This window comes from Sapajus apella, unplaced genomic scaffold (assembly GCF_009761245.1).
Source record: "Sapajus apella isolate SASKATOON/1434 unplaced genomic scaffold, GSC_monkey_1.0 scaffold14, whole genome shotgun sequence".
In the NCBI taxonomy this organism is placed as follows: domain Eukaryota; kingdom Metazoa; phylum Chordata; class Mammalia; order Primates; family Cebidae; genus Sapajus; species Sapajus apella.
This window is the reverse complement of record NW_022436954.1, coordinates 9,849,727-9,877,550: the sequence shown is the minus strand read 5'-3', so window position 1 is coordinate 9,877,550 and position 27,824 is coordinate 9,849,727. Positions and strand designations below refer to the sequence as shown.

Sequence of the window (27,824 nt, the reverse complement as noted above, 5' to 3'; positions counted from 1 at the left end):
GCATGCGGCGTGACGCAACTTCCGCCTCAGGTCCTCCTTGGCTACCGTAGTCGGCTGGCTGTTCGGCTGGGAGTTCCCGGAAGTGTCTTGAGCAGACGGTTTCCGATGCTGGTGGGGAAAATGGCGGTGGCTACAGTGTTCTCTGCTTCGACGCGGGTGAGGGGAAAGTTCTAGCTTCCGGGGCGGGCGGCAGCGGGTACTACGGTTTGTCTTCCTCTGTGGTCTCTACTCTGGGAAGCGTCCAACTGCCCGATAGCCCAGGTCAAGGACAGGCCCAGATTGAGGCCGATCCTGCGACTCAGGAAAAAAGGTCACTTCTGTTCTTTGGTGAGCCTACTGTGTGCCGGTCTGGTAATATCTGGTTAAACGATCATTTTCCAAGTCATCTTCCAAGACCCAATTCGCCTCTCACCTACGTCCCAGGCGGGGTTAGCGCAACTCCTCTGGGCGCCCTTTCTCCCCGTTCTTCAGTCTTTAATGCCTTTCGTGGTTTCACATAGTATCTTGAGCTCTTTCTGTTTCGTTTATAACTGACACATAATAATTGTACATGTTTGTGGGGGGGCACAGTATAGTATTTTAATACATGTTCCTTGTATAATGATCAGATCAGGGTAGTTAGCATGTCCAGTGTCCATGACCTCAAACCTTTATCATTTCTTTGTGGTGATAACTTTCAAGATCTTTCTTTAGCCATCTCGACATATACAGAACAATGTTATTAGTGTAGTCACTCTACTGTGTAATAGAACACTAGAATTTATTGTTCTTTTTTTTTTTTTTTTTGAGACAGAGTCTCTCCCTGTCACTTAGGCTGGAGTGCAGTGGCGCGATCTCAGCTCACTGCAACCTCTGCCTCCCAGGTGCAAGCAATTCCCTGCCTCAGCCTCCAGTGTAGCTGGGACTACAGGTGCGTGCCACCACGCTTGGCTAATTTTTGTATTTTTAGTAGGGACAGGGTTTCACCATATTGGCCAGGCTGGTCTTGAACTCCTGAACTCGTAATCTGCTTGCTTCTGCCTCCCCAAGTGCTGGGATTACAGGAGTGAGCCACCGTGCCCAGCCTAAAACTTATTCTTTTTTTCCCCTAGCTTCCTGTTATAAAGTAATTAACTTTGCCTCTGTCTTCCTCTCCTAACTCCATCCTTATCTTTATTTTTTTTTCCTACGGAACCAGGAACTCGATCTTTATTCTTTCTTGATGTCGGTGTTTACGCTGTAAACTTCCTCTTAGTACTGCTTTTGTCGCATCTCATAATTTTGTATATGTTGGGTTTAGTTTGTCTCAGGATATTTTCTTTTTGTTTGTTTTTTGTTGTTTTTCTTTTTTTTGTAGAGACAGGGTCTCACTATGTTGCCCAGGCTGTTCTCGAATTCCTGGCCTGAAGTGATCCTCCCGCTTCAGCTTCCCAAAAGGTGCTGGGATTACTGACATGAGCCACCATTCCTGGCGTGTCTCAAGATATTTTCTAATTTTCCTTTTGATGTCTTTTTTGACTCATTGATTGTTCAAGAGTGTGTTGTTTAATTTCCACATATTTGTGGATTTTCCAGCTTTTCTTCTGTTGATTTTCAGGTTTTACTAAAATATGTCTCTTGTAGAGCATATAGTTGAATCTTTTATAAAAAAAATTCCGTCAGCCTCTTCATGTCTTTTGATTGGGGAGTTTAATCCATTTATACTTAAAGTAAATAGTGGCTGAGATGGGTGGATCATGTGAGTCCCGGAGCTTGAGACCAACCTGGGCAACATGGCAAAACCCCTTCTCTACTAAAAAAAATTAGCCAGTTGTGGTAGTGCACGCCTGTAGTCCCAGATACTTGGGAGGGTAAGGTGGGAAGATCATCTGAGCCTGGGAAGTTAAGGCTGCAGTGTGCCTGATTTTGCCACTGCACTCCAGCCTGGGCATCAGGAGTGAGACCTGGTCTCAAAAAATAAAATAGGGAAGTACAATCATCCCTTTGTATCCATGGGATGACTGTTGTGGGACCTGCTGTGGATATCAAAATCTGTAGATGCTCAACCTCTTACATAAAATGGCATAATATTTGCTTATAACCTACACACATCCTTCCATATACTTTAAATCATTTTTAGATTACTTATAATACCTAATACAATGTCAAGGCTATGTAAACACTTGTTGTACTATACCTTAATTGTTTTTTAATTGTTGTGTTATTTGTTTGTTTTTGATTTTTTGAGATGGAGTCTTGCTCTGTTGCCCAGGCTGGAGTGCAGTGGTGTGATCTTGGCTCACTGCAGCCTGTCTCCTGGGTTCAAGCAATTCTCCTGTCTCAGCCTTCCGAATAGCTGGGATAACAGTTGTGTGCCACCACACCTGGCTAATTTTTGTATTTGTAGTAGAGATGGGGTTTCACCCTCTTGGCCAGGGTGGTCTTGAACACCTGACCTTGTGATCCGCCTGCCTCAGCCTCTCAAAGTGCTAGGATTAACAAGCGTGAGCCATTGCACCAGACCTATGAGCTTTATATTTTCATATGAGTTTCTTCTGCTGTCTAGCATCTTTTCTACTTGAAGGACTCTTTTTAGCATTTCTTATGAGGCAGGTCTAATGGTGATGAACTCCCTACCTTTTATCTGGTAAAATCTTTATTTTTCCTACATTTTTAAAGGACAGCTCTGCCAGATACAGTATATTTGGTTGGCATTTTTTTTTTCTTTCAGCATCTTGAATTATATTATCCCACTCTTAGCAAAGTTTCTGTTAAGAAATCTGATAATCTTTGGAGGCTGCCTCATATGTGATGAGTTGCTTTTTCTTTTGCTGCTTCCAAAATTTTGTCTTTGACTTCTGACAGGTTTGTTTTTGGAAAGAGGATATAAACATGAGCCAGAGAAGCATAAAATTATTTTGTATGAATTTTTTTAGTGTCTTGGAAACCTTTATTCTTAGAGTTTTGGGGGTTTTGTTGTTTGTTGTTGTTGCTCTATCTAGGCTGCATTTTTTGTTTGTTTGTTTGAGATGGAGTCTCAGTCTGCTGCCCAGACTGGAGTGCAGTGGCCCAATCTCAGCTCATTGCAACCTCTGTCTATCAGATTCAAGTGAGTCTCGCCTCAGCTTCCTGAGTAGCTAGGACTACAGGACACCATGCCTGGCTAATCTTAGTATTTTTAGTAGAGACAGGGTTTCACTTTGTTGGCTGGGCTGGTCCTGAACTCCTGGCCTCAGGTGATCTGCCTGCTTTGGTCTCCCTAAGTGCTGGCATTACAGGCCTCACCGGCTATTTTTTTTTTTTTTAAATAATTATAGAGCTATTCATGGCTGCAAACACAAGTACATTCTAATACAAATTTCCAGTGATGATTTCTTTAACACAGCTTATACCAGTGTCACACAATTCCCTGAAGCTAGGTGACACCCATTATTGTTTCTTTTATGGAATGCTGCCTTGATACTAACAGAAAAAAATGGGTGAAATTTGGCTAAAATGTTAAGAGATCCCAATTATTAGAACAATTTCCTTGTACTGATGATGATAGTCCTCCCCATCTGCATTCATTTCTGTAGAAATTAGTCAACCATGTTATGTTATTACAGAAAGTAGGAATCCCTGCTTTCAATCTGCATCAGAATCTCTTAGAGGGTTGTTAAAAATGCATTTGCCAGGGCCCAGTCCTAGAGATTCTGATCCAGAATGTTTATGGTGGGGCTTAGGAGTCTGAATTTTCGTTGCATGCCGTATTAGTTTACTAGGGCTGCTATAAACTGTGGTTTCAACAACAGAAATTAGTTTTCTCATAGTCCTGGAGACTAGCCAAGTTCAAGAGCAAGGTGCTGGCAGGTTTGGTTCCTTTCAAGGCCTCACTCCTTGGCTTACAGATGTCCATCTTTTCACTGTGCCCTCACATTTCTCTGTGCATGCACATCCCTGGTGTCTCTTTTCTGCCTTTTTAAAGAGATAGGATCTTGCATTGTTGCTCAGGCTGTACTTTAACTCTTGGGTTCAAGCAGTCCTCCCACTTCGACCTCCCAAGTAGCTGGGACTACAGGCACATGCCAGGGACTACAGGCCCAGTTTTTTTCTGACTTTTGACAGTTTGATTAAAATATGTCTGAATGTAGACTTCTTTGGGTTCATGCTAATTGAGATCTGTTGGGCTTGAATCTGGATGTCCACTTCTTTCTCCAACTTTGGGGGTTTTCAGCCATTATGTCTTTTTTTTGAGACAGAATCTCACTCTGTTGGCAAGGCAGGAGTGCAGTGGCACAATCTCAGCTCACTGCAACCTCTGCCTCCTGGGTTCAAGCAATTCTCCCGCCTCAGCCTCCCCAGTAGCTGGGATTATGGGCGTGTGCCACCACATCTGGCTACTTTTTGTATTTTTAGTAGAGACAGTGTTTTTCCATGGTGGCCAGGCTGGTCTTGAACTCCTGACTTCAGGTGATCCACCCACCTCAGCCTCCCAAAGTGCTGGGATTATAGGCATGAGCCACTGAGCCTGGCCAATTATATCTTCTAATAAGCTTTCTCCCCCTGTCTTTCTCCTATGGGGCTCTCATAATACCTATATTGATCTCCTTGATGAAGTCCCATAAGTCCCTAAGACTTTCTTCATTCTTTTCCATTTTTCTTTTTTTAAATCTTGACTAATTTCATATGACCTGTCTTTGAGTTTGCTGACTCTTTCTGCTGCTCGATAAGGCCTACTATTGATCTCCTCTAGTGAATTTATGTATTTTAATTTTTATTTATTTATTTATTTTTAATTCAGTTTCCATAGAGACTGTCAAAAATTGCCAATGCTGACTATATTTCAAGTCGTCATGGCAGGATATTGGGAAAAGTTTTCAATTAGCAATAATCACGCCTCGGATAAACCTCATTGACTACGATACTGCCACTGCGCAAAGCTTATTATTTTTATTTTTTGGAGATGGGGCCTCACTATGTTGCCCAGGCTGGTTCTCCAACTCCTGAGCTCAAGTGATCTTCCAGCCTCAGCCTTTCAGAGTGCTGGGATTACCTATGTGAGCCACCATGCCTGGCTTTCTCTAGTGAATTTTTCAATTCATTTACTGTATTCTTCAGCTCCAAAATTATTTTGTTCAAGCATCACTTTCCCGAGCTCATTGAACATCTTTATTACGGCTGGTTTGAATTCTTTATCAGGTGATTTATATACTTCTGTTTCTTTAAGGTTAGTTTCTGGAGATTTATTTCGTTCCTTTAATTGGACCATGTTTCCCTGCTTATTCATGTACTTGGTAACTTGTACCGGTGACTTCTGCATTTGAAAAATCATCTGTCTCTCCCAGTTTTTGTGGTCTATCTTTGTACTTTGTGATTGGCCTTCACCAGTCAACATGGATAGAGATTCTGAGGGCCTCTCAATCCTTTCCTGAGGATATGTCTTTTCTGGATTTGTGGGTGTGAATTCCCAATTAGAGGGATTTGCTGGTTTCCTTTTTCAGGAGCTCATAATCTCTTGCTCCCTCTAGTGTCTGCCTGTGATACTGCAGTTTTTCTGGAGCTGCTGCAAGTCTCCCAGCTACCTTATTCAGTGGCCCCTAGACTTTTACTAGAGTATGCCATGTCCCATGAGTATCCCAAGTTAGGCAAGATAGAAGGCAGTCCTTCAGGTAGCTCCCCTAAAAGACAGAATGTTAAATGCACACTCCACACCCCCACCAACGCTGAGAGAGGCCACTGGACTGTGTTGACCTTTCTCTACTGTTTCAGGGATCCTCTGGATCAGCAGCAAGCCACCCAGCTGTTTTGTTCTAAATGTCCCCCAGGCATCCAGAGTATGCTGTATCCTGTCAAGTGCTTAGAGACAGAAACCAGTCCCCCAAAGAGCCTCTGAAAAGTTAGAATGTTGGATGCACATTGCACCTCTTTCCCTCCCTAGGGAGAAGCTGGGAGGTGGGAGTTTGCCCCTGGTTGTTCTGCACTGAGCCAAGGATGAGTGATGAGTGAGTGCCTGCTTGCCAGTCTAAACTGTCACCTTTGTTACCTGTGGTCCTCAACCTGCTGCCCTTTTCTGTCAGTACTTAAATTCAAACAAAACAAAAACCTGATCCCCCCAAAAGTCCAAACATTATACATACTTTTCAGTCTTTTCTTTCTGTCTCAGGTAGAACCTAGGAGCTGGGGATTATCTCATGATCATGATTGGGCAGGGAGGGGAGAGACTATGGCAACTGAGTGTTACAAATTTTTCTGCTGGGTTCGATGCAGCTGGTTTTGTCCTCATCTGGGGTACAGGAGCCTCTTCTTGGTTTCTGGATTTCTCACAGGGAATTGGTTTGTTGCTGTTGGTTCAGTGTCTCCCCAGGGAGGAGGACCTGGGGCTTCCTAGTCCATCATCTTTACCTCTTGCGGAGGTCACCACCTTCACATCATGTCTTGATAGTTTATCCCCTTCTCTGGATTGGGAGCCTTTGAGGGATTAGGGGTCATGCTGTCTCTGTGTGCTCAGGATTTGACACGGGTGGGTGACTAGAGTATAAACCATACTGTAAGAATTGTAAGAGGGTGCAAAGGAAGGAAAAATTATTTCTGCTGGGATAGTTTCTGGAAAGGCACTGGTTAAGGACACATTTGCAGTCAGGACTGGGTTTTAATTCTGATTGCTGTTACTGTTTGGGCGATTTGGGGTGAGTTAGAGAACCTCCCTGAACCTCTGTTTCCTTGGCTGTAAAGTGGGGACAATATCAGCATAACTTCTTTTCTTTTTTGGGGCGGGACAGGTCTCACTCTGTTGCCCAGCTGGAATGCAGTGGTACGATCGCAGCTCACTGCAACTTCGACCTTCCTGGGCTCAGGTGATCTTCCCACTTCAGCTTCCTGAGTAGCTGGGACTACAGGCACCATGGTGGGACTACTCCACAATGCCTGGCTAATTTTTGTATTTTTTGTAGAAATAGGGTCTCGCTACATTGCCCAGGCTGGTCTCAAACTCCTGAACTCAAGCGATCCTCCTGCCTCAGCCTCCTAAAGTGCTGGGATTACAGGTGTGAGCCACCATGCCTGGCCAGCAGCATAATTTCCTAATGACTAAATGTGATTGAATGCATTCAGCACCCAATATGCATTGAGTAAATGATACTGTTGATAGTCATCATTACTATAAAGATGTTTGTGGTTTGTTCGTTTCAGATGCTTGTCCTGTCAAGGCACAGCCGGTTGTCTCCCTTGCTCAGGGGGACATCATTCAAACGCTTCTACAGAGGTGACAGCCCAACAGATTCCCAAAAGGACATGATTGAAATCCCTTTGCCTCCGTGGCAGGAGAGAACTGATGAATCCATAGAAACCAAAAGAGCCCGCCTGCTCTATGAGAGCAGAAAGAGGGGAATGTTGGAAAACTGCATTCTCCTTAGGTATGGGACTAGGAGTTTTTTGTTTGTGTGTTTGTTTGTTTGTTTTTAATTCAGACAGCCTCCTGAGCCGGAGTAGGTTCAGAGAGACTCCCAGGAATGAGTCTTGGTGTCACTTCTCTTTGATTAGACACAGCCCTTTCAACCTCTTTTTCTTTTTTTTTCTTTCTTGTTTTTAGTCTTTTTGCTAAAGAACATCTGCAGCACATGACAGAGCAGGAGCTGAACCTCTATGACCGCCTGATTAATGAGCCTAGTAATGACTGGGATATTTACTACTGGGCCACAGGTACTGGGCATGATAAGCGGTATAATGTGAAAACAGCTTAGGCTGATTTGAGTCTAGAATTGTATCCTAGATAATTTTTCTTTTTCTTTTTCTTTTTTTTTTTTTTTTTTTTGAGATAGAGTTTCGCTCTTGCTGGTCAGGCTGGAGTGCAATGGCACGATCTTGGCTCACTGCAATCTCCGCCTCCTGGCTTCAAGCGATTCTGCTGCCTCAGCCTCCCGAGTAGCTGGGATTACAGGCATGTGCCACCACACCTGGCTAATTTTGTGTTTTTAGTAGAGACAGGGTTTCTCCATCTTTGTAAGGCTGGTCTTGAACTCCCGACCTCAGGTGATCCACCCACCTCAGCCTCCCAAAGTGTTGGGATTACAGGCGTCAGCCATTGCCCCCAGCTTGTAATTTTTTTCTTGTATGCATGAAGTAAACACTCAACCCAAACACTGTTCACATTTTTGTTAAGTGTACAAAATTTGTTTTATCAGTTAAGGTTCTTTATCTGCAAGACAGAGTAGAAACTTGTCTGTCTAACTTAAGCAAAAAGGAATTTAGTGGAAGGGTATATGAAGCTCACAGTATCAAAGGTTGAAGAAGAACCAGGCTGGGAATGGAGTGGAACCACACAACTAAGTCTGCATAGCCAGAGCTCCTCAGTAGTTTCATTCTGGCCAAGCGTGGTGGCTCTCGGCTCATGCCTATAATCTGAGCACCATGGGATGCTGAGGTGGATGGATCACTTGAGGTTAGAAGCTTGAGACCAGCCTGGCCAACACAGTGAAACCCCATCTCTACAAAAAGAAAAACTAGCCAGGCATGGTGGCGGGCACCTGCAGTCCCAGCCACTCAGGAGGATAAGGCAGGAGAATTGCTTGAGACTGGGAGAGAGATTACAATAAGCCGAGATCGCACCACTGCATTCCAGCCTGGGCAACAGAGTAAGACTATGTTTCAAAAAAAAAAATTCACTGGGGCACTGCCTTTATGAAGAATGATTTCTAACTATGTATAGTTAGGATTAACTTTGGCTATGAGTAAAAATCCAAAACAATAATGGCTTAAATGAGGTAGAACTGTCTCTCTCATGACAGAAGTCCAGAGGAAGGCATACTCCAGAGCTCCTAGAGAGGCTTCAAAAAGTCATGGGGCCAGGTTCCTCCTGACTTGCTGCTCTTTTATCCTAGCATGTGTTATCCACTCCATGATCCAGGATAGCCGCTGGGGCTGTCCTGATCATATTGCAGCCAGGAAAATAGTGTGTGGAATCTTCTTTGTAGAGCCCTCTCAGGAAACTATGTATCATTCTTCCAGTTTTCTACTGGCCACAGCTTAGTTACATGGCTACATCTAGCCATAAGGAAAAATAATATATAGTCCATTCCATCTGCCCAGCTGTCTTGGAGATTCTGTTATAACAAAAATTGGATATTAAGGGATATGTCATTCATTTCTGTCGCATTCTGGGTCTCCTCTTTTTATGTCTCCACTTAGTATTTATATCAGAAAGGAGCAGCCATTGTCTGTGGATTCCAGGTATGAAGAGAGAAGACAGCGTCTGGAGGCTTATACAATCACTGGAAATCTGACAAAGTCCAAATATTTACTTTCCAACCCTTTACAAAACAAGTTTGCCCCAACTTAGTATAATGCATTTGAGATTCATATCCCTGTTGTTGCTTGTATCAATAGTTGATTCTTTTGTGGTGTTGAGTAATATTCCATCGTGTGTGTATACCACAGTCTGTTCATCTGTTGACCAATTGAGGGACATTACGATTGTTTCCAGCTTTAGGTGATTATGAGTGAAGCCCCTGTAAACATTTGCATGCAGAATTTGTGAACATAGGTTTTAATTTTCTTCAGTGAATCCTCAGGAGAAGGATTTGCTAGGTCATGTGGTAAGTGTATATGTTTAACTTTATGATAATACTGAGCGTGGTGGCTCATGCCTATAATCTCAGCACTTTGGGAGGCTGAGGCAGGTGGATCACTTGTGGCCAGGAGTTCAAGACCAGCCTGGTCAGCATGGCAAAACCTCGTCTCTACTAAAAATACAAAAATTAGCTGGGTATGGTGGTGTGCCCAGCTACTTTGGAGCTGAGGTAAGAGAATTGCTTGAATCCGGGAGGTGGAGGTTGCGATGAGCCAAGATCATGCCGCTGCACTCCAGCCTGGGCGACAGAGTGAGACTTTCTCAAAAAAACAAATAAATATGATGGCCAGGTGTGGTGGCTCACGCCTGTAATCCCAGCACTTTGGGAGGCCGAGGCGGGTGGACCACGGGGTCAGGAGATCAAGACCATCCTGGCTAACATGGTGAAACCCTGTCTCTACTAAGAATACAAAAAATTAGCTGGGCGTGGTGGCGGGCGCCTGTAGTCCCAGCTACTCGGGAGGCTGAGGCAGGAGAATCGCTTGAACCTGGGAGGCGGAGGTTGCAGTGAGCCGAGATTGCGCCACCACACTCCAGCCTAGGCAGCAGAACGAGACTCCATCTCAAAATAATAATAATAATAATAAAATTTAAAAAATAGAACTTTTAATAAGGTTTTCCTGTAATAGGTAACTATAGAAGGTTTTTTTCTATAATGGAAATATAGATAGTAAGTACAGATAGTGAATATTTTAGGCTTTGTCAGCCATACAGTCTCTCTTATAACCACTCACCTCTGCCTTTGTAGCATGAAAGCAGCCACAGACAACAGATAGACAAATGAGTGTGATTGTGTTCTAATAAAACCTTATTTGTGGACACTGGAATTTGAATTTCATATTGTTTTCACCAGTCACGAAATATACTTTTGATTATTTTTCCCCCCAACCATTAAAAAAAAAAACATTCTTGACTAGATGAAGTGGCTCACACCTGTAATTCCAGCACTTTGGGAGGCTAAGCGAAGGACCTCTTGAGGCCAAGAGTTTGGGACCAGCCTGGACAACGTAGACCCCCTGTCTCCAAAAATAAAAATAAATTAGCTGGGTTTGGTGGTGCACGCTGTATTCCCAGCGACGTGGAGGATCACTTGAGCCCAGGAGTTCAGAGACTGCAGTGAGCTGTGATCACGCCACTGCCTTCCAGCCTGGGCAAGAGTGAGACCCCATCTCTAAAAATCATTCTTAGCTCACAGGACAAAACTTACAGGGACAAATCAGTGATTGCCAGGAGGCCAAACGTGAAGGGAGGGGTTGGTGTTCCACATCTTTAACAGCACTTTGTATTGTCAGGGTTTTTTGTTTCTAGCCATTCCAAGAAGTATATATTGGTACATCACTATAGTTTTAATTGGCATGTCCCTAATGACTAATAATATTGAGGGTCTTTCAAGGGCTTATCAGCCCTTTATGTCTATTTGGTGATGTGTCTTCAAATTCCGCCCCCACCCCCGCCTCCCTTTTTATTTTGAGACAGGATCTCACTCTGTCACCCAGGCTGGAGTGCAGTGGTGCAATCATGGCTCAATGCAGGCTCCACCTCCTGGACTCAAGCAATCCTTCCACCTCAGCCTCCAGAGTAGCTGGGACTACAGGCCTGTGCCACCATGCCCAGCTAATTTTTGTGTGTGTGTGTGTGTGTGTTTTTTGTGGAAATGAGGTTTTGCCATGTTGCCTAGGCTGGTCTCAAACTCCTGAGCTCAAGTGATCCACCTGCCTCAGCCACCCAAAGTGCTGAGATTACAGGTGTGAGCCATGGTGTCTGGCCAGAGTTTCCATTTTGAATGATATTTTCACTGGATATGGAATTCGAGGGTCACAATGTTTTTTCTTCCTTTAAATGGACACACTTCCACCGCCAGCTCTTAGTGGATGAGATCGGGTAGTCAGGAGTTCTGCTGGGTTTGGGCTTTGGTTTTGCCGTGATTACCTTCAGTGCATCACCAGCTTCATATTTCCTTTTGTGTTACTATGTGCTGTTTTCTGATTTCCATAGTTTGTGACAAGAGGTCTGCAGTATCTTTGGTCCTCTGTATGTATCTTCTCTTTTGGAGTCTTTTCAATATTTTGTCTTTGGTTTCTAGCTGTTTGAGTGTGATATGTCTAGGTATTTGATATTTGTCGTGTGTTTGGGTTCTCTGAGTGTTTTAGATCTCTGTTTTCATATCTTTTATTATTGTTGAAAAATTCTCAGCCATTAATCCCTTCAGATTTCTTCTGCTTTGTTTTCTCCTTCTTTTCCTTCTAGAATTCTAGTTATACTTAGTTAAATGGTTTAATATTGTTCAAAAGTTCTAGTTGGCGGTTTTTGTTTGTTTTATTTTGTTTGTTTGAGACAGTCTTGCTGTGTCACCCAGGCTGGAGTGCAGTGGCGTGATCTTGGCCTACTGCAGCCTCTGTCTCTTGGGTTCAAGCGATTCTTGTACCTCAGCCTCCCAAGCAGCTGGGACCACAGGCATGTGCCACCATGCCTGGCTAATGTTTTTGTATTTTTAGTAGAGACAGGGTTTCACCATGTTGACCAGGCTGGTCTCGAACTCCTAGCCTCAAGTGATCCACCCACCTCAGCCCCTTAAAGCGTTGGGATTACAGGCAAGAGACACCACGCCTGGTCTGTCCAACAGCTTTTGGATTCTCTGTTTTGTGTGTTTTTTCTCTTTGTGTATCAGTTTGGGTAATTCGTATTAGATAATATCTATTGGCCTGTCTTCCACTAATTCTTTCCTTGATTATGTCAAATCTCATGATGAGCCTGTTGAAATCATTCTGCATGTCTGCTACTGTATTTATTTTTAGCATTTCCATCTGACTTTTGGAGTTTCCAACTCTCTGCTGGAATTCCTTATCTGCTCATACATTTTGTCCGCTTTTTCCACTGATGCCTTTAATATTAGTCATAGTCATTTTAAATTCCCTGTCTGATAGTTCTAACATCAGGGTCATCCCTCAATCTGTTTCTGTTGATTTCTTTGTCCCTTGATAGTGTGATGTGTTTTCCTCTTTCACGTGTATGCCTCTCATAATTTTCTATTGAATATTAGACATCGGGGAAGACAGTAAAGACTGAGGTTTGTATTGATGCTTACAATCGGGGATGCTTCTTCTGCTGTACTGTAGTGTGGGGATGAAGTCAGTGAGTTGGGAGGTAAGCTCAGCTTGGGTTTGGTTTTTGCTTTGGTTACCTTCATTGCATCACCAGTCTCGAGTGTTAACCTGTGCTTAGAGTGGAAGCTGTTTCAGAGGTTTCTTAAGAGAGCTCTTGTTCTACCTTCGGCTCTCAGCCTTCCCTATATTCTGTCTCAGAGGGAATCTCTATATTCTTGCTTTCCCCAGTGCGGCAGCCTTCCTGTTGCTTTCCTCTTGGTGCTTGTTAGTTCAGGGGAGGAGAGATTAGGAGGGCACTCTGAGCTATCCTGGTCTAGCCTTAGTCCCAGGTAGCTCCTTTGGTCCTGAGTCTTGGAGCTGGGATTTCTCAGTGATAGTGCCTCTCCCATAGGGGTAGAGGAAAAGAGTCCAGGCTGGGCTTTATGCTTTTTTTTTCCTGAGACAGGGTCTCGTTCTGTTGCCCAACCTGGAGTGTAGTGGAGCAATCTTAGCTCACTGCATCTTCAAATTTGGCTCAAGCCATCCTCTTGTTTTAGCCTCCCAAGTAGGTAGGACTACAGGTGCATGCCACCATGCCCAGCTGTTTTGTTTTGTAGAAATGGGGTCCAAGCTGGTCTCAAACTCCTGGCCTCAAGCAGTTCTGCCTTGGGCTCCCAAAGCACTGGGATATGCTTTTTTTTTTTTTTTTTGGCCACATTGGCTCTTCCCCTCCTCCTAGCTTTCATCATTGAGGGGGGCTCTTCCCAGCCTCCTGCTTTCTACCCAGTCTTTGTCAGGAGCACCCCTTTGTGAGAAGAACCTGTGAGTGGGTGCATATTCCATTTGTGTCTGTGATTTGATTTTAAATTTCATTTATTTATTTTTTGAGACAGAGTTTTGCTCTTGTAGCCTGGGCTGGAGTGCAGTGGCATGATCTTGGCTCCACTGCAGCCTCCACCTCCCAGGTTCAAGCAACTCTCCTGCCTCAGCCTCCCAAGTAGCTAGGATTACAGGTGCTTGCCACCATGCCCAGCTAATTTTTTGTATTTTTAGTAGAGATGGGGTTTCACTATGTTGGCCAGGCTGGACTTGAACTCCTGACCTCAGGTGATCCACCTGCCTTGGCCTTCCAGAGTACTGGGATTACAGGCGTGAGCCACCATGCCCAGCCTGTGTCTGTGGTTTTATATACTCATGCTAGCTCACGTATTTAACAGTTCATTACGAATTCTGGTGGTGCAGGCCTGCAGTCCCAGCTGCCCTGGAGGCTGAGGCAGCAGGATCGCTGGAACCCAGGAGCTCTGGGCTGCAGTGCACTATACCAGTCAGGTGTCTGCTGTAAGCTGAGCATCAATGTGTTGACCTCCCAGAAGCAGGGGACCACTAGGTTCCCTCAGGAGGGGTGAACCAGCCTCCGCTGGAAATGGAACAGGTGAAAATTCCTGTGCTGATCAGTAGTGGAACAGCACTTGTGAGTAGCCACTGCAGTCCACCCTGGACAACATAAGGCTAACCCTGTCTGTATTAATTAAAAATAATTTTTTAGCTGAATTCCTTTTAGCCGTTTGTGTGATGTCCAGTGTCTCTTCTTCCTCTGCCTGCCACAGGTGAGCAAGTGCATGGCTCTAGTTTCTCCTTTGAAGGGCCTCTTTTTCCTTAGGTTTTATCTGTTGGGTTGCCCTGTGACCTCAGCTCTCTGATACCTTTGAGAAGTCATGATATTTGTAATTTATCTGGCTTTTTCTTGTTACAGTGAGTGCGATATTCTTTTTTTTTTTTTTTTTTTTTTGAGACGGAGTTTCACTCTTGTTACCCAGGCTGGAGTGCAATGGCGCAGTCTCGGCTCACTGCAACCTCCGCCTCCCGGGTTCAGGCAATTCTCCTGCCTCAGCCTCCTGAGTAGCTGGGACTACAGGCACACGCCACCATGCCCAGCTAATTTTTTTGTATTTTTAGTAGAGACGGGGTTTCACCATGTTGACCAGGATGGTCTCGATCTCTTGACCTCGTGATCCACCCACCTCGGCCTCCCAAAGTGCTGGGATTACAGGCGTGAGCCACCGCGCCCGGCCAAGTGCGATATTCTTTCCAACTTTCTACATGCTTATGGGAAGCCAAAACCTCTTTGATCTTATTTTGATTGTCATATGAAAAGAGTACTCACTAGGTGCCAGGACCTGTGCTGAGTAAGGGAGAATCTGACTTGGTTTTGAGGAATTCTCTCTCATGGCGTCGTACCTAGTCTTGGTGGAAGGGTAATTCTGGAGCACATTGCCTTGGCTTTGGCAATGGGAGGCTTTGCTTTTAACTGGCATCTTAAATAAGTGTCCTGAGGGTGTCGAGAAAGGTCAGAGGGAGCAGCGCATGGCAAACCCGCTGCTAGACCGAGGCTGGCCTTCTCATTCTTCCGATTCAGTGCTTTTGTTGCCCATTCACTTAAATCTGGTTCTCTAGGTTCATGTCAGTTCTGCGTGCCTCTAATATCCTTCCAATACGTTCCTTTTTGCTTAAGTTTACTAGAGTTATTAGTTTCTGTTTCTTAAAATTGAGGACCTCTGACTGAGAGACAAAGTAGACACAGCTTTTGTTTCAAAAAATGTATACATTAGAAGGGAAAACACAGTGTCTGGGAGACAATGGAATTGCCAAATGCAAGCAAAATAGTACAGCCAAGATTGTGTGGCCAGGGGTCAGCAAACTTGCTCATAAAGGACCAGGTAGTAAATATTTCACTTGCAGTCATATGGTCTCTGTTGCAAGTACCCAATTCTGCTGTCGTAACACAAAAGCAGCATGGATAATATGTAAACCATTGGGAGCAGCTGTTCCAATGAAACGACTTGCAAATGTAGGCTCACACAGTTTGCCACCCCCTGGTATAGGCTAACATTGTGTATATTTAGAAGAAGGATGGAAACAGTCTATATATCCATCTGTGGTTCTTGGCCAATGTTTAAAGTTTTAAGATTCTCATACCTGAGCATTGACTGACTATGGCATAATTTTTCCTGCCCACTCTTCTCTTGCAGAAGCTAAACCAGCCCCAGAAATATTTGAAAATGAAGTCATGGCACTGCTGAGAGACTTTGCTAAAAACAAAAACAAAGAGCAGAGGCTGCGTGCCCCAGATCTTGAATACCTCTTTGAAAAGCCACGTTGAGCTGTGCCCCACTGCCTGGCATGGGAGTTCAGTCTGCGGACGGTAACTGCTTATGATGGACCTTAGCCCTGGCTTCCGGCTTTTCCTTAGATGCCCAACTGCCCCACCCAAGACAATCAGTCCTTCCTCAACTGATGGACACAACCCTCTCCTAGGACATACATGTAAATGTGCAGTGTGACTCATTCTCATACTTTTTTTTTCAGTTCTGAGCCTCGAAAGTGATTTGTCAGCAGTGCTGGCATGCAGGCCTGCCGGCTTTGTCTGGCTGCTATCTCTAGAGGCGAGTCTGCCACGAGAGGGCACTGCAGGCGAAGCAATTTTGCTTGCTCATTGCCTCAGCCCAAGTGTACTCAAAGAAAAGAGGCAGCCAGCTGTGCGTGCCATAAGGCAAGCCACCCTCCCTCCCCGCAGCCCCCTGCCCGCAGTGGCCCAGGGCTTTGTTGAAGTGTAACTCCCCGCTTCCAACCTGGTATGGCTCCTTCTGCAAGGCAAGCTGATCCCAGGCTCCTGAGCTGAATCCTTCAGAGGCACAGCAGGCAGAATGAGGGCCCTGGGCAGGAATGGCGTGGGCATGCTGCTTAAGAGCTAACATCTTCATCATCGGGTTTTCTTTAAAATGTGCACTTTGTAAATTGAAAGAGAATTATTAAAGAATACTGAAAAAAGGAAATTTAGAATTCCCCAGCCCTCACAATTATTTTGTCTTTTCTCATATAGCCCATAGTCGTATGTTTATAGAGTTTTACAAGTTCACAATTACAGATTTTATTTTCATGTAGCACTATAGAAAACTTCCCCTCATTCCTACAGCCTTCACAGTTATTTTAGTTGACTAAATAATAATACATAAGCACTAATACGTTAGAATGAATTAGTCAGAAGTGTTTTTAGCTCTAGCGCTGTGTGAGTTCTGTGTGAGTTCAGTGTTGCTAGTGGTGCTCTCCCTGGAGAGGTTTTACCCTCAGAGCTATAATCTAGGCAGAAGAATCAGTCACCCAAACTGGACCAGATGCATCTAAAGGTGTTGACCAGAAGAAGGTCGGCCAGATTTGATGAGCAGGTGGATGGTGATTACAGGAGCTGCACACAGGGAAGATGGACGTACATGTTTCCAGCATTGTTGAGCTTCAGGGTTCCTACAGAGCCACCTCATGGCTCATACCTCCTCTTCAGTATCCCTGGCTAAGGAGGGAAGGGAGGTACCCTGGGATGTACCCGGGAGAGAATGTTAAGCCTTTACTTAATCACAGTAAAGCCTCACAGCACTCCTCCAGACAAGTGGTGTTATGCTTATTTTATGGATAAGAAAGTGGGCTTAGAGAGAGTAAGTAATTTGTCCAAGGTCAAGTAGCTATTGAGTCAGAAAAGCAGATTTTAGTATAGCTCAGTCTGCCTCCAAAGCTCCTGAACTTTCTACTCCAACACACTGCCTTACTGCTGAAAGTTTATTAGAAGTCTCTATTTGGAAAAGTTGTGGCAAATAAACATGACAGTTGTGAGCCGTGACCTGTATGTTACATGGTGGGTAGGAATCTGCCAGGTGCGTTGCAAAGTGAGTAGATCTGAACTTGGCCACCCAGTGAAGCTCTTGTGAGGAAGCAGTGCAGTGCACTGGTTACGCATTCAAATCCTGGCTCTGCTGCTTACCTGCTGGATACATGAATTGACCTGAGCCTCAATTGCCTCATCTGTAAAATGGGGATGATAAGGCTTCCTATCTCAGCCAGTTGATGAAATGAGATGAAACACACAAAGCTCTTACATGGTAACTTACACAGTATGTACTCTGTAGATGTGAATGTCAGCATTTAGTCATAGCCTCAGTCTGGGACTTAAAACCTGTCCCTAACACAAATTGCCTAGCATATCAGTGAGGTCACCATAGCCACATGCAGGGTGTCTCATCTGCAGGTTGGAAAGCTGAGCCTATTATTAGAACCACGGAGTGTCTTACCCCCAGTGAAGACTAGAGAGAAAACAGACCCTGGTGACAAGACCTTTGATGGAAAAATCTAGCAGTCTCCCCTAAGCAAGGAATGGAAGTGAGACTCGCAGAAGCAGGGCAGGCGAGGGAGGAGACGTCACCCTGGGAGCTTGCTGAAGACTCTGGCTAGTCTCTTGGGCTGCATTTGATGTACCAGGGGAGAATGTTAAGCAGGCCTGGAGTTTATATATAGACATAGATCTGGACTGTACGAAGTGCACATGAATTGGGCGGTGACTTACCCATTTATCCTTCGCACGTTATGCAACAAACCCCAGTCACCAAGGATGCAGTTGGAACATTTCCCTCCCTCGGGTTTGATCCCTTCTTAGCCTGATTTTGTCTTATTTAACACAATGTTCAATCGCTGCCATTCTCACCTGGGAATGGCATGCTTCTGGAGGGATGGTTTTCCTCCCAGGCTGCTGGATCGTGTCATCTTTGAAAGTGAAGGATCTTGCTAAGTTCAGCTGCTCAGTGTCAGGCCCAGGGCTGCTATTTAAACAGTTTTTCCCTTTATTAGGCATTAAGTAAAACTAGGCCGGCCACAGTGCATTTTTTAGAAATTAATAAACATAGAGCAAGGGCCAGCAGCCCCCCAAGGATCCATGATTAACAGAAGCTAGACTCATTCCTTTTACTTTGATACATCCCTGCTCACTGACCTCCTTCAGAGCCTGCGTGGGGCCGATGAGTGTCTGGCCCTGTCCTGACCGACTCAAGTGGTTTCGTGAGTCCTCCTGCACAGACTCCCCGCGTGACACCTTAAATTGGGTCAGGAAAGGCTGTTCTCTTCCCATCGTTTCCTCTTAATCATCCTAAGTCTTAAAAATCCATAAGCCAAACACCTTGTGCCAGAGCTGTCTGTGCCTTAGATACAGTGTGTCTTTTGGGGGTCATTGTAGAAGCACCTCTTACTGGCTTTGAGCATTATCTGGGGGTCATCTGATATGTCTCTTCTGCTCCAGCCAGGGTGGCCCCAGCGCAGACCTGGTTCATATTTTTAAACATCACCGGGAAAAGATTCTGCAGGGATAGTTGAGGTCTCACATTTATCCTTCAGTCCATCTGCAGCTATTTGTGGCTAGACAAAGAAGGAAGGTTTGATGATAAGCGGGAGCAGCCTTAAATGGCAGCAGGTCTGTGAGATTTTTGAGCTGACAGCCCCCCTTAATAGTATGTCTTGTGGTATCTGAGGACAGTGGACTCACCATCCAGCAGCTGTCGAGTTGATGACACTGATCAGCACCCAGTTAAGCCACCTCCTGACACCTCAGTTTCCCAGTGAGCCCTCGGAATAAGCAGTGGTGTTTGAATTTTCCTGGCAGGGAAGATGGCATTGGTGGGATAGGTCTGTTAGCAGTTTGTTAGAGGGGTTGTAGAAAGTTTAAGCTATCCAAGACAGCATCAGTCTAAAGGAGATGAGTACATTTGTCATCACCTACAGCTGCAAAAGAAGAGTTAAAGCCTTTTGTTGGATCCCAGATCTTCTCAGACCCCAGATACTCCCTTTTTTTTTTTTTTTTTTTTTTGTGGGGACAGGCCTCACTGTTGCCCAGGCTGGAGTGCAGTGGTAGGCTCTTGACTCAATGCAACCTCTGCCTCCTGGGTTCAAGCGATTCCATGCCTCAGCCACACGAGTTGCTGGGATTACAGGTGCACGCCACCATGCCTGGCTAAGTTTTGTGTTTTCAGTAGAGACAGAGTTTCGCCATGTTGACCAGGGTGGTGGTCTCAAACTCCAGGTCTCATGCAATCCACCTGCCTCAGCCTCCCAAAGTGCCAAATATTCCTTTTAAAGAGGAGAATGTTTCTTTAAGAAAGGGATTGTGTAATCTGTCATGAGATTAGAGTATAAAAGGAAAAAAGTGGGGGAGGGTGGATATATCATTTTCTGTAACAACACATCACAGCATGAACTTTCAGCTAGTGAGGACGTTAAGATGTATATTCTGTTTCCCAGTGGATTTCAGGTGATGTAGCTAATGTTTAATAAAATGTTCTCCTCTGGCGATGCCCTGGAACTCATGTTTAGGGGGAATGAAGCAGAGTAGTTAAGAGGAGCTGTTTAGGAATCAGGCCTAACCTGGAGTCCTGGAGCTCCCGTTCATCAGCTGGTGACCTTAGGCACATTATTTAACCTCTAAATGCTTCTGTTTCTCATCTGCGAAAAGAAAGGAACCTGACCTCAGAGTAGGTATAAGGACTGAATAAAGCTCTGCACCTGGAGAGCTTAGTATAGCCCCCGTCCCCCTGGTAACACTTGGTGTAGTGGTAACTGCTAATAGTTAGGCTTGTTGTGCACCCAACACTGCTGAGAGCTTTACATGGATTGTAGCATTTCATCCCATAATACCATGAGATAGGTGCAATGATCATTCCCCTCTTAGAGAAGAGGAAAGTGAGGCTTAGTGAGATGAAGTTGCTAGCTCAAAGTCACAGATAGGAAGTGATGGGGCTAGGGTTTGCAGCCAGGCAGTGGGCCCCAGGGCCCATGCACTTAGGCACCACGTGCCACCCTGCCTCGAAAGACAACCGTCATCATCTCTCTTCTAACGACCTCTCATTTTGAATCTTCTCTTTGTCCATGGAAGACTACTAGTGTAGATGACTTGGCACAGATTGGGCCACCCTTTCTTGGTTCCCTATAGGACCCAGGGATCATGACTCACAGAGACCATGTCACACCCTCAGCAGCTCCAGACTTAACCACCTGAGCCTTCCAAGGAGGACACGTGCAGCCTAGCTCTTCGGGCGAGAGTTTGGAGATCAGAGGCTTCTTGTGGATTTAGAAGGGAGCCAGCGGAAGGGCTCAAGTTTTGCCCTGCTTTGAGGGTTTTCTCCTTACCCTGAGCAGCAGAGATGAGCTCTGATGCTTTCTGGGCCTTCCCATCACTGGCTGTCCTTTCTCTTCAAGTGGGAAGCTGGCTCTGAGAGTGGGATGTGCCTGTCATGAAACTCACATATACCTCATTCCAGGATCCCAAGATGAGCTGCACAACCTCTGTCTCGCCCACTGGCTCCAGTGCCTTTGCTGGCAAACTAGTGCCGGTTCCTCCAAAGGCCCAAGGCTCTGAGGCCAGGGCCTCTGTGAGCAGGACCCTCACTCACCTGTTTCTCTGGGCTCCCATCCCTCAGCAGAGTCATGCAGAGGTGAGAAGATTTTCAGAGATGTTGTGTTAGATACTGTGTTTCCAGCAGAAGCAGAAACAGGTAGTTGTTTTGGTCCAAATAGGAAAAGTGATGCTTGGAAATCTAATTGGAAAGATACACTGTCATGGTCTTTACTAAATGCTGGGGTAGAGAAGAATGCATCTTGTCTGCCCTTGAGGAACTCACTGTTCTTCGTGCTTATTTCATCGATTGCCAAGCAGAAGTTGTCTGCACTAGCACAATGTGCTACAGCCAGTGTCAGACACAGAAGACGTGGGGATCAATGAGACAGAGCGCGTGCCCCAGAGGTCCTCTGAAAAAGGGATAAGTGAGTGGAAGACACGCAGAGATCTGTCTGTGGGTGTCAGGCACTGACCCCGTGAGAGCAGGCAGCAGGACTCCAGCCTTGTATGTCAGCTCTGTCCTCACAGCAGGGATGAGGCCACCAGGCCACTGAGCTCTGAGACACCTACTTTTAATATAGAAATAACTTCTTTGGTTCTGAATTCACCCTCAGCACTCAGTTATGAATGTCTGATAGATTTCTTTTTTTTAGAGACCCGGTCTCACTCTGCCAACCAGGCTAGAGTGCAGTGGTGTGATTGACTCCTGGGCTCAAGGAATCCCTTGCCTCAGCCTCCTAAGAAGCTAGGACTACAGGCGCATGCCACCACACCCAGCTGATTTTTTAAGAAATTTTATTTTGGGTCTGGCGCGGTGGCTCACAACTGTAATCCCAGCACTTTGGGAGGCCAAGGTGGGCAGATCACGAGGTCAGGAGTTTGAGACCAGCCTGACCAACACGGTGAAACCCTGTCTCTACTAAAAATACAAAAATTAGCCAGGTGTGGTGGCATGTACCTGTAATCCCAGCTACTCGGGAGACTGAGACAGGAGAATCGCTTGAACCTGGGAGGTGGAGGCTGCAGTGAGCTGACAACACGCCATTGCACTTCAGCCTGGGGGACAGGGCGAGACTCCGTCTAAAAAAAAAAAAGTTTATAGAGACAGGATCTTGCTGTGTTACCCAGGCTGGTCTCAAACTCCTGGCTTCAAGTGATCCTCTCACCTTGGCCTCCCAAAGCACTGGGATTACAGGGATGAGCCACTGAGCCAGGTCTTCTGGTAGATTCTTAATCCCTGTGTCCATGCTGTTCGCCATGTAGCTTTTCAGGGCTTTCTGCCCTGATGCTGGGGTGAACTCATTGCCTTGGTCAATGAGATATCAGTCACTGTGAAGCGAGCATAACCCTGGAAAGCACTTCCCCTTTAGCTCTGTACCCCTGCCACCACCTGAGAGCCTGCCCGTGGTAGACTTCTGGAGGATGATTCGGGTCTCACAGTCACCCCAGTTGCCTCATACAGTCAGCTGACAGTTAAGTGAGCCCAGTCAAGGCCAGAAGAATTACCTGGCCAAACCCTGTCCAAATTGTGAACTCACCGACTTTTAAGCTAAGGAAATGCTTATTATTTTAAGCTATCAAGTTTTGGGGTCATTTGTTATGCAGCATTATTGTAGCAATTGGCAATGGATATAGATGGCAACAGGGCTTTCCATTTAGATTTGCTTTTTAGGGAGAAAAGTCACTGAGTGGCCAGTATGAGTGACCATCATTTGTTCCCTGGTCGGGTGAGTCTCTTGTTTGTATTTTTTTTTTTTTTTAGAGACAGGGTTTCACCATGTTGGCCAGGCTGGTCTCGAACTCCTGACCTCAGGTGATCCGCCTGCCTCGGCCTCTCAAAGTGCTGGGATTACAGGCGTGAGCCACTGCGCCGGCCTGAATTTTCTTTTCTTTTCTTTTTTTTTTTTTTTTTTGTGAGATGGAGTCTGCTGTGTTGCCCAGGCTGGAGTGCAGTGGCACGATCTTGGCTCACTGCAACCTCCGCCTCCCGGATTCAAGCCATTCCCTAGCTTCAGCCCCTGAGTAGTTGGGACTACAGGCACCATGCCCGGCTAATTTTTGTATTTTTGGTAGAGGTGGGGTTTCACCGTGTTGACCAAGCTGGTCTCGAACTCCTAACCTCGTGATTCACCAGCCTCAGCCTCCCGAAGTGCTAGGATTACAGGTGTGAGCCACCGCACCAGGCCTTGAATTTTTAAAACAGCAGTTGCCTAGTATATATCAGACTCTTGTGAACTTAGTATAGCAATCTTATATGAACACACGTGATTCCTACTGATCTATTTGAACAGCAGCGATAACATTTACTGAGCACTTATTCCAGAGCAGACATTAGGCTAACACCATACATGACTTGTCCTGCTAAGTCCGTAGCAGCCTGATGAAGTTGCTGATATTGTTGTCTTCTTTTTGCCAATGAGGAAACAGGCCCAGAGAGGCTGAGCTACTCACCCATGGTGCTAGTAGCTTAGCACTTGGGCAGAAGCAAACAGACTGATAGGGGACCCTTGAAAAGTTGGAGGTCTGTGTTATGCATTAGCAAAATGTTTGATAAAACCACTGTCTGCTGTAACTTGGGAGGGTATCCCACGTGCTTTCTAGGCTGACAGCCAAAGGCAACAAGGTTGGAAAGCAGAAAACTTGTTGTCCCTCTTGGCTACTGTGGGCTGTATTTGCTGAGGATTTATAAGGAAGGGTTGAGCTCAGGCGAGGATTACCTGGTGTTTGAGCAGTAATGAAAGGAAAAAGTCCAGAGACCCAGGGTCTTTCAGGGTTGGAAAATCTGCTACACCCCAAATAGGAAGAGATGAGATATAAGACTCATCTGGGCAACAAGAGCCCAGTAAAACTTTTCTCTTGGATGCAGTTACTCAGGACAAGGGTCAGGTTAAAGGTGCGCCTCCTATTTATTGCTCCAAATAGCCTCAAGCCGGCCATTGACTAGAAAGGGAGAGACATGGAGATTGAACAGGCAAAACATCTTGCATTGCTAAGGAACCGGGAGCCAGACCTTCTGACAGTTCCAGCCATAAAACAACCTCTGGGGCTGCAATCATCCATGAGCAGAGGGACAGAGCTCGGCCCCCAATGAAGGCAGGCTCTGCCACTGCCATTTCAGCTGTAGCCAGAGAGGATGATGGAGAAGGAAGAATGTCCCAGAGAGAAGAGCCAGGGCCAATGTGAAGAGTGGATAAGGAGAGTGTCTCCCGGAGAGCAGCACTGGGGCTTGATGAAGCGGTCACCCCTGAGTCCCGGCCCTGGTCCACCACTGTGTGTTGTGGGGTGAGGGGGCAACTTCCTTGTCTTTTTGGTCATGGCTCACTGGACTGAGAAGGGCCACATTGGATGAGAAGCACATCACCAGAGACCCCGGGCTTTGAACCAGATATAGGGACTAGATAGGACTTTGGAGGGTGTCTCTGAGTGCAAAGAAAAACTTGATGGTTTGGCAAACAGACGGGTGGATTGTGGCAGGGATGACGGTATCCACCCACCACACCATTTGTTCTTGCTGAGCACGTATAAAAATTTTCTGTAGCATCCAGGAAATACCCTGAGCATGTGGGAAATTAGAAGGAAACTCTCCGGGCCGGGCGCGGTGGCTCACGCCTATAATCCCAGCACTTTGGGAGGTCAAGGCGGACAGATCACAAGGTCAGGAGTTCTAGACCAGCCGGCCAACATGGTGAAACCCTGCCTCTAACAAAAATGTAAAAAATTAGCTGGGTGTGGTGGTGGGCACCTGTAATCCCAGCTACTCAGGAGGCTGAGGCAGGAGAATCGCTTGAACCTGGGAGGCAGAGGTTGCAGTGAGCCGAGATTGTGCCACTGCACCCCAGCCTAGGCAACAGAACGAGAGTCCGTCTCAAGGAAAAAAAAAAAAAAAAAAAAGAAGAAGCCTCCCTGATAACAATGCGGGTGCTATGTGATTGAGTCTGGCCGACAGAGTGTGAGTGAAAGCAATGAAAGCCACTTCCAGGCCTGGCCCTTGGAAACATCTTGAGTGGTCTTAGCCTACTGTTACCCACCCTGCTGCAGACATCCCAGAGCCCACAAGTCCAGACAATGTGGGACACGAAGGAGGAGGGTCACCTAAACTCCTGCAAACTGCTTGTAAATGAGAAATAAGCCTTTACTGTGTTAAGTCAGGGGGGATTTCATGCTTTATTCATTTCCTTATCATTGCCTATTCAATTCTGACCAGCATTTCTTAGTGTAACAGGCTCACAGGATAGCAATGGCACATTTCAGTATATCAGACCTCATCTTGCCCAGACCCTCATTTCTGTGCTCCAGCTTCTAAGATGGTCGATCCTTCAACCTCATCCTTTTCAGAATTCCTCCTGGCGCAGGACCTTTGCACCTGCTGCATGTCTTTGGCCAATCCGCTCCCTCATGCTCCACAATGACTAGGTCAAACCTCCCAGCCATTCCTCAAACCTGTGACTTTTCCTTCTCTCCATTCTCAGATGGTGTCATCGACTTCCTTCAGAGGACATTGAAGCCCTCAGAGAAGATCTCCCTCACCTTCCCTCATCTGCGCCATTCTCCGCTGGCACAGGGACTTTGGGCTCTGCCCTTACCTTGCTCTGCTCTATCAGTAGCAGCCTGCCTCTTGAATGCTCATCGGTGTTACTCAGCTCAGTCCTACCCCCAAGCCCCGGCTTCTTTGTCAAATCCAGTGACTCTACTTGTTCTTTTTTCTCTTTTTTAATTTTTTCTTTTGAGATGGAGTCTTGCTCTGTCACCCAGTCTGGAGTGCAGTGGTGTAATCTCGGTTCACTGCACCCTCTGCCTCCCGGGTTCCAGCAGTTCTCCTGCCTCAGCCTCCTGAGTAGCTGGGACTACAGGCGTGCACCACCACGCCTGGCTAATTTTTGTATTTTTAGTAGAGATGGGGTTTCACCATATTGGCCAGTCTGGTCTTGAACTCCTGACCTAAAGAGATCCACCTGGCTCAGCCTCCCTAAGTGCTGGGATTACAGGCGTGAGCCACTGCGCTGGGCTGGCTCTTCTTTTCCTTTCCTCCGCTTCATAATCCAGCTTCTCCAAGGGGTTGACTACACTTGTCTCCACCTTCTTAAAATCTCACTCATTCTTTATCTTAATCTATCCAGGTTTCTATCTCATTATGCTATGAAAGCATCTCTCACTAAGGTCACCTGTGACCTCCATTTTGCTAATCCAACAGACTTCATTAAAGTTTTATCTTTGCCTCTGACCAATTATGGACGCTCCAGTTCCCTTGATATTCATGATTCTGTTTCCTTCGACCTCTCCAGCCATGCTTCTGCCTCTGTGAGGCACACCAGCCTCTTCTCAGTCATTCTACTTGGAGTTCCTCACAATGCTGTCCTAGGAACCCCCTCTCTTTGGATGTTCTCTCTAGTGATCTCAGCCGTAGCAGGGTTTCCATCACTGCCTATATGTGGACAGTTCTCACATCTTCTTCTGAGCTCCAGCTTGCATGTTCAACTGCCAACTCGACTCCTCCTTTGAAGGAGGCTGAAAAATCCTTCAAACTCAACCAGGCCACCCTCCCTCCCTGTTCCACTCACCAAAAACTTCCTCATCTTCTTGAGAGTCTCAGTGAAGGGCATCAGCACTCATGCAGTTGTTCAAGCTAGGAATTGTCCCAAGCTGCTCCTTCTCCCTCCATGCCCATCACCAAGACCTGTTGACTTAGCTCCAAAATAGTTCTTGAATCCATCACTTCTTCCCATCTCTAGCACCATCACTGTAATCAAAGCTACTCTTATCTCTCTGATGGACAATGGGTAGGGCCCCCTGATCTGCCTTCATCATCTGGCATTCCCTTGAATCTGCTCTCTGCCTGCAGCTCCCAAATGAGTGTGCAGTTAACCCCTGAACAACAGGGGTTAGGGGAGCCAGCCCCTGCATAGTCGAAAATCTGCATACAGCTTTTGATTCTCCAGAAACTTTGCTAAGAGCCTACTATTGACCAGAAGCCTTACTGAGAACATAGTCGATTAACATGTTTTGTTTTGTTTTGTTTTTTGAGACAGAGTCTCCCTCTGTCGTCCAGACTGGAGTGCCATGGCGCTGTCTTGGCTCACTGCAACCTCCGCCTCCCGGGTTCAAGCAATTCTCCTGCCTCGGCCTCCCGAGTAGCTGGGATTACAGGCGTCCGCCATCACACCTGGCTAATTTTTGTATTTTTACTAGAGACGGGGTTTTGCCATGTTGGCCAGGCTGGTCTCGAACTCCTGATCTTGTGATCCATCTGACCTTGCTTCCCAAAGATCCTGGGATTACAGGCATGAGCCACCGCACTTGGCCTGATTAACACTTATTTTATGTTATATGTATTATATAATATATTCTTAGAATAGAGTTAGCTAGAGAAGTGAAATACTGCCTGGGAATACTGGGTGCCGTAGGCTTTTAAAAAAACAAACAAACAAAAAGAAATAAAATACTATTAAGAAAATCAGGCCAGGCACAGCATCTCACACCTGTAATTAGCTTTGGGAGGCTAAGGCAGGAGCATTGCTTGAGGCTCGGAGTTGGAGACCACTCTGGACAACAAAGGGAGATCCCAGCTCTGCAAAAAAAAATTTAAAAGTTAGCCAAGCGTGGTGGCACACCTTGTAGTCCCAGCTACCGGGGGTCTGGGGCAGGAGGTGGAGGCTACAGTGAGCTGTGATCACACCACTGCCCTCCAGCCTGGACAACAGAGTCAGACTCTGTCTCTTAAAAACATCATAAAGAAGGAAAAATATATTTACTATTCATTAAGTGGAAGTGGGTCATCATAAGTCTTTACCTTTGTTGTCCACCTCGAGTAGGCTGAGGAAGTGGAAGAAGAGGATGGGTTGGTTTTGCTGTCTCCGGGGTGACAGAGGTGGAAGAAAATCTGTGTATAAGGCCAGCCGCAGTGGTTCACATCTGTAGTCCCAGCACTTTGGGAGGCTGAGATGGGAGCTCAGGGCTGACAGAGGTGAAAGAAAATCTA

At 46.0% G+C, this 27,824-nt stretch overlaps 1 protein-coding gene, 1 long non-coding RNA gene and 1 other non-coding gene across 6 annotated transcripts; 1 reads left to right on the top strand and 2 right to left on the bottom strand.

Moving 5' to 3' along the window:
- The first annotated feature begins 10 nt into the window (after window positions 1-10).
- On the top strand, window positions 11-16,488 carry SDHAF2 (succinate dehydrogenase complex assembly factor 2). Of its 4 annotated transcripts, XM_032283210.1 has the most exons (5): window positions 21-156; window positions 5,876-5,939; window positions 7,126-7,349; window positions 7,526-7,635; window positions 15,675-16,488. In XM_032283210.1, the coding sequence occupies exons 3-5, from the start codon at window positions 7,126-7,128 to the stop codon at window positions 15,803-15,805; spliced, it is 465 nt and encodes a 154-aa protein (XP_032139101.1). In that variant the 5' UTR covers window positions 21-156; window positions 5,876-5,939; the 3' UTR covers window positions 15,806-16,488. The 4 variants fall into 4 exon arrangements, with proteins under 4 accessions (XP_032139099.1, XP_032139101.1, XP_032139102.1 ...); XM_032283208.1 differs by lacking the exon at window positions 5,876-5,939 and having other exon boundaries at window positions 11-156; XM_032283211.1 differs by lacking the exons at window positions 21-156; window positions 5,876-5,939 and adding an exon at window positions 182-327.
- LOC116555237 lies at window positions 4,739-4,879 on the bottom strand. Its single transcript, XR_004270437.1, has one exon. It is a non-coding gene; the product is annotated as a U4 spliceosomal RNA (small nuclear RNA).
- Window positions 9,503-27,420, bottom strand: LOC116554929. Its single transcript, XR_004270324.1, has 3 exons — window positions 27,394-27,420; window positions 20,506-20,511; window positions 9,503-9,645 (listed from the first exon to the last, which is right to left on the bottom strand). It is a non-coding gene; the product is annotated as an uncharacterized LOC116554929 (long non-coding RNA).
- Between the last annotated feature and the right edge of the window lie 404 nt (window positions 27,421-27,824).